We start from the raw sequence: 7,114 nt of genomic DNA on the forward strand, positions 1-7,114 counted from the left end.
TAATTTTTCTTATTATATCTTCCTTTTTACATTTTATACCCCTGTTATTTTACACTTATGTTTTTGTTTTCCTTTTGTAACTATGTGTTTGTATCTTTTTTAGCCCTGACGAAGCCCTGCAACGTGGCGCGAAACGTTGGCTCAATAAAATAGTATATTCTACTATTTGAGTTTTTTTGACCGCACCCGGACCATATTCCTTTCATATTATTTGAATTACTTTAATTTTAGTTGTCGCTGACTTTTTGTTTAAGTCCAAAATGTGTGGTCTTACAGTTAAACTAATTATTGAGTCTTATTCTTATATTTCACTATTTTTTGTGTGATTCGTGATTTTTTTTTCGACAGATGGAGATTTGTATACTGGAACGGTAGCAGACTTTTCCGGAATGGATCCCATTATTTATAGAGAGCCTCTTCAAACAGAGCAATATGATTCAATGAGTTTGAATGGTTATTACCTTTTTACAAAATAAATATATTCCTCCAACTTTATTTATTATGCTACATTGACTGTATTTTTTCCCTTTTTAGCCCCAAACTTTGTCAACTCCATGACTCAGGGAGATTTCGTTTATTTTTTCTTCCGAGAAACTGCTGTGGAATACATCAATTGTGGGAAGGTGAATACAACTTTTTAAAATAATTCTTTTACCTTTTGAAAAAATTTATCAATTAAGTTTTTTTAGAGCAATCGGTCATGGGTGATTCCATGAAAAATGTTAGATTCTTATTCCTAGCTGTTTTTTAGCTTGCACTTTGTATTTTTAAAATATTAAAACCTCTAGGAAGTACCTTATTTTTTTTATAACCCTCATTCCAAAAAATAATGACTTCAATAATCTGTAATAAAATATCAAAAATCTCTTTCCCTGGCAGTCCCACTGCAGGATTGTATACTCCAACAGTTCATGTGAACTTCTTCAAGGGCTTTCAAGCTTGATAAATATGCACTTAATCTTGAAATTTCCTTTATTATCTCATCATCTCAGTGAAAAGTACTATTACTAAATCAATGTCCCAATCTTGCTCCTGTGGCCTTTTTCAAATTCCATGCTTAAACATAATGAAAAAGGGTATTAATATGTTTCCAGCTGTATAGCACAACTTTTAAATGGCTCTGAACAAGGCTGATTAATCTAGTCAAGTGAAACATTAGGCCAGTGGTTCTATTGTAAGTGATTATGTGAAAAATTTGATTCTGTTCTAATCCAGCCTCTCTCCTATGGTTTTATCATTCAGCATTATATCAGCAAGCTGAAGTTCTGTATGTTCTAAACAAGATCCCTTTTCGCCATGCTCCTTCTGTATGTTGTCTGATGGTAAATCAAGCTTTTATTGGAATATCTCTCTGCCCTAGTCTGTTGTCTCTCCCCTAGCCATTCTTGACTTTTTTGTAAATTTTAACTTATATTTTTTCTTTTTATTCACATCATTTCTTAATCCCGTTTTTGTTAAAATATTTTTATCTATCCAAAAATTATTGCTTAAGAAGTTATTATCATTATTTTACTGTATTATTTGACACTACATGGCTGTTGAAGATTTCTGTGACAATTTAAAAATAAAATGCCTATGTGCTATACTGTGATGGATTTGTGGCTATTGCTTTATTAAATAATTCTGAATATTGTTTATCCGAGAATATATGAATTATTTTTACTACAAAGTAGTATTTTTCTTTTTTCCCATATTTTACTCAAAAATTAACATCTGATTAAATAGTTATAACTGTTTGATATTACTTTATCTTCCTCATTTAAAATATAATTTCAAAGGAATAAGTGAAACAAAAGAAAAAATGTTGTGACTAGTCATGTCAAATTTGAGGTTTTCATGAAATCACCCTTATACTAAGGATGGGATATCGATATTTTGTCTCCGATATCCGATATTTTGATATCGATATCGAGTAACCGATAATATCGGAATATCGATATTTCCCTTCGATAATATCGGAATATCGATATTTTCCTTCGATAATATCGGAATATCGATATTTCCCTTCGATAATATCGGAATATCGATATTTTCCTTCGATGATATCGGAATATCGATATTTTCCTTCGATAGTATCGGAATATCGATATTTTCCTTCGATAATATCGGAATATCGTTTTCTAAAAAACAAAAGAAAAAAAAAAAGGTTGCACCTCAAGGGGCCTCTACATGTTGGCCAAGCCATGGCGAACTCAGACGAGGATGGGTGGCTTGTACGAGTTGGCCTAAGTTCGTTGCCGATCCGTCGAGAGTCGGTTTTTTGGACACAGATCAATGGGGTTCATGAGAGCGCTCGTGTAGCATCTCCACCATTGTTCTTTGTCTAGTTGCAACTGAGAGCTGTTAGGAAGTTAAAGGTGTTTGTTGGGACTTTTTATTATAAGTTTTATATTTAATCCTATTTATTTAAATTTAATTTTCTTATTTTTGTAATAAAAATAATATAATCCCGGTGCAATGGCTGAAACCACTTGTACGTCCGCCATCCTTGCCTCTCTGAATAACACTGACATGTGGATGGCCCGCTCTTTGTTTACCGAGCATTTGTACAAGCCTCCGATTCGTGGCGAGCGGCCAACATATGGATCCGCCCTTAAAAGTATATATAAATAAAAGAAATATTGATAATATACCTATAATCGTAGATTCAGCAGGAAATATTCATGGAAAAATATAACATGGCAAAGATATTCCTATATTATTTAATCCAAATATCGATATTTTGTTAAAGAAAATATTCAAGCTTAATAATAGTATTTCGATATTTAATATTCATAATTTCATATTCATATCGATATTTGACATTTTTATAATTATTGATTTCTAACATTAGCAACAATATTCCGATATTATATTATCAAAGGATCGATATATTGTTTCAATAATTTAACATCCATTCGATCTTTGATAATATTATTAATTTGATAATGTTATTAATATTTACATTTTGTTTAAAAATACTAGACAAATTTAAAAAGAAACATCGATATTTTGTTTCAATAATTTAATATCCATTTCGATATTAAACATATATGATATCGATATGTAAGATTATCAACAATATCCCGATATTATTTAAACGTAATATGAATATTTTATTTAAAAAGGCTAAAATATTATAAAACAAAAAAATATTGATGTTTTGTTACAATATATTAATTTTCATTTCGATATTTGATATTGTTAATAATATCCATATGAAAATATGATAACGACTGTAAGATATTATTTTATAGAAATATGAATAATACGCAACTAAAAAAAATTAGAAAAATATAAAAATAGTATTTCAATAAATTCATATTCCTTTCGATATTCGACATTGTTACTAACATCGATATGGAAGATTAGAAAAAGTATTTCGATATTTTTTCATCAAAATATCGATATTTCCTTTAAAAGTTTAAAAATAGTTTTTCGATATTTTAAATTGATAAATTCATGTTCCTTTCGATATTCTACATTATTGTTACTATCGATATCAATGGTAAAATTCGATATTTCGATATTTTTTGATTGAAATAACGATATTTGGTTTAAAAAGATGAAGAAAATTTTATAAAAAGCATAAAAATTGTTTTTCGATATTTTAAATTGATAAATTCATGTTCCTTTCGATATTTTACATTGTTATTAATATCGATCTCAAAAATTAGAAACGATATTTCGATATTTTGTTTTATAGAAATATCGATATTTCGATAAAATTATATCGGAATATTGTTGCTTATATTCCATATCGATACTACAATATTACAGAATATCGTAATAAATATGTAATTATCAAAATAAAATATTGATATTCCATTTAATTTTAATGTCTCGGTATGATATTTTCGTCATTTTCAATAAAATATCGATATTTCGATAAAGTAATACCAGAATATTGTAGCTAATATTCTATATCGAAATTACAACAATAGAAAATATCGAAATAAATATATATTTATCAAAATAAAATATTGATATTCCTATTTTAAAATCTCTACATAATTTTCTAGTCGTTTTAAACAATATATCGATATTTGGATAAAATAATATCGGAATATTGTTGCTAATATTTGATATCTATATTACAACAATGTAAAATATCAAAATTAACATGTAATTATGGATATTTCTGTTTAATATCTTTATATAATATTTTAGTCATTGTAAACAAAATATCGAAATTTCGTAAAGTAATATCGGAATATTTTTGCATATATTCCATGTCGATATTACAACAATATAAAATATCGAAATAAATAATTAATTTTCAAAATAAAATATCGATATTCTTATTTTAAAATATCTATATGATATTTTATACATTTAAAAAAAATATCGATATTTCAGTAAAGTAATTTCGGAATATTGTTGCTAATATTCTATATCGATACTACAATATTACAAAATATCGAAATAAATACGTAATTATCAAAATAAAATATTGATATTCCATTTTTAAATGTTCTATACAATTTTCTAGTCTTTTTAAACGAAATTTAGATATTTCGAAAAAGTAATATCGGAATATTGTTGCTAATATTCTACATCGGCGTTACAACAATATAATATTTCGAAATAAATATGTAATTATCAAAATAAAATATCGATATTCCTATTTTAAAATATCTACACAATTTTCTTGTCTTTTAAAACAAAATATCTATATTTCAATATTTGAATAGTGTTGCTAAGATTCGATATACATATTACAACAATGTAAAATATCGAAATAAATATGTAATTATCTAAATAAAATATCGATATTCCTATTTTAAATTTTCTATATAATTTTCTACAATTTAAACAATTTTATTTTTGTTTATATTTGATATGGTTGCCGTGGTGCTTTGCTTCATCGTTATTAAGAGTTTCTTATATATTTTGATTAAGTATGACATAAAATAAATCTCTCTATGTCATGCTATGTTATCATTTTATAATTATTATTAATTTAATTCGTTAAATTTTCGATATCGATATTTTAGTTCCGATATAATATCGTTACCGATATTGATATCGATATTTTTCTTTTCGATATCCCATCCCTACCTTATACAACTGTGAGTATTCATTTATATATCTCAACCAAAACATTCGTTAATAAAAATAATATAATCCCGGTGCAATGGCTGAAACCACTTGTACGTCCGTCATGCTTGCCTCTCTGACTACCACTGACATGTGGATGGCCCGCTCTTTGTTTACCGAGTATTTGTACAAGCTTCCGATTCGTGGTGAGCGCCCAACATGTGGATCCGCCTTTATGTTTTATCGTTTATAATTTTTAAAATATTCCTCCTTTGTTAATCCTTTGTACTCAGTTGACACCGACAATCCAATTTTTGAATTATGATTTTTCAATCCACTGTTGCTCCTACAGCAATTTGACTGTTTTGCTAACTTGACCACTTTTGTTTCAACTGATATGATTATTTATTATGTATACTTTTGTAACTAGTTTAAAGTTGGAGTTGTTGATGCACTGTATGGATCACAAGTGTGGTGTGCAAAGGATTAATAATGTTTAAGTTAGAATAGATTCAAATTATTAAGTTTTCCCCTAATTCAAGAATTTTTCATTTGTTTACATGTTTATTATTTCAGGCTGTTTTTTCAAGAGTTGCTCGTGTATGTAAGTATGATAGAGGTGGGCCCCATCGGTTTAGAAATAGATGGACCTCATTTCTTAAGTCAAGACTCAATTGCTCAGTTCAAGGAGATTTTCCATTCTACTTCAATGAAATACGTTAGTAATTTTTGAAATAAATAAAAACCATTTTAGAGATAATCAATCAGAGATATGTTAAAGTTATTCTTTTACATTACTGTAGCATTGACCATTCTATGTGATACAGAAAGAGATTAATGTAAATAAATGCAAGAATTGTAAAATGATGTTATGTGTCCTCAGTTTTTATCCAATAATTTATTCATAATCAAGATAAAGGATATCAAATTGTTGGTCAGTGAAAGAATGCAGTAATTGTTAAAGATAGGACAAAGCGTTATATTTTGGTAGTTGATTAACATTGTTTTTTCTCCTCATTGTACGTAATCCCTTAAGCTATAAGGTAAGTTTGAATATGAATAAAGGATTATGGTAATTGATATAAAGGGTGAAGGGATACCCTATTACTTTATTCTGAGGAGGTAGAAGTTTCCATATTTTGATTCACTGATGGATTGAGGCTGGTATTAGAGTATGTAAAACCTTAATGAAAAATCTTAATGGAAACTTGTAAATCATTGACAGAGGATAAAAAAAAAAATTGATTGTCTATAATACCTTAGTTTAAAGGTTATCAACTACTCATGGAAACGTTTATCTTATCTGAAAATATGTAAAATTTGGTGTTGAAGCTTTTGCTAAAAAAGTGTGTTTGTATGAGAATCTGTGGTATTTTCTTTAAAATCAGTGGAGTTTCTTAAGTACTGATTTTAATATCTATTATTATTTGTTTTTATCAAATTGGCATTGAATCATGATAACTTCTCTGTTAATATTATGAAGTTAACATTTTCTAAAAACAATTTGACTAATTTAATCAATTCTTAGTTTTATTATACACTCCTAAGGATACTTCATATATTTCAATGAGGTTTACTATTAATTATCAACTTTTAATTTATGAATTTCAGAATCAACAACTGAATTAGTTGAAGGAACATATGGTTCCCTCACTACACATTTGCTCTATGCTGTATTTACAACTCCTGTTAATAGTATTGGAGGATCTGCTGTTTGTGCCTTTCAACTCCAAGACATAACAGATACTTTTGAAGGAAATTTCAAAGAGCAATCAGAACTAAATTCCAATTGGCTACCAGTGCAAAGTGTCAAGGTTATTATATTGGTTTTTTTTTATTATATTTTTTTTACAAAGTTAATGATTATATTAATTTATTGTATCATTTATAAACTTTACTTAATTTATACATATAAGTATGTTCAGTTAGATTTCCTGTTTTGGTTAAGTAAAACATTCAAACAATGTTTATCGACTCTTCAACAGCATTTTTTTTTTCTATTATGATTTTTTTTTTTACCCAGAAACAATAGTCGGCGGGAGGACCGCAAGTGTCACGGATGTGGTAAAATTGGACATTTAGTGGCGCATTGCCC

The 7,114-nt window shown here is 27.7% G+C and overlaps 1 protein-coding gene across 1 annotated transcript in view; it reads left to right on the forward strand.

The window, feature by feature from the left end:
* LOC106691375 (semaphorin-1A) overlaps window positions 1–6,833 on the forward strand; it is a gene marked incomplete at its 3' end in the record, with an annotated part of 38,234 nt that extends 31,401 nt beyond the window's left edge. Inside the window, 4 exon segments of the mRNA XM_067051619.1 lie at window positions 349–453; window positions 535–623; window positions 5,596–5,737; window positions 6,631–6,833. Coding sequence (XP_066907720.1) covers window positions 349–453; window positions 535–623; window positions 5,596–5,737; window positions 6,631–6,833 — 539 coding nt within the window.
* Between the last annotated feature and the right edge of the window lie 281 nt (window positions 6,834–7,114).

The sequence above is a fragment of the Halyomorpha halys genome, unplaced genomic scaffold (genome assembly GCF_000696795.3).
Source record: "Halyomorpha halys isolate HHAL.00 unplaced genomic scaffold, Hhal_1.1 Scaffold2304.1, whole genome shotgun sequence".
NCBI lineage: Eukaryota > Metazoa > Arthropoda > Insecta > Hemiptera > Pentatomidae > Halyomorpha > Halyomorpha halys.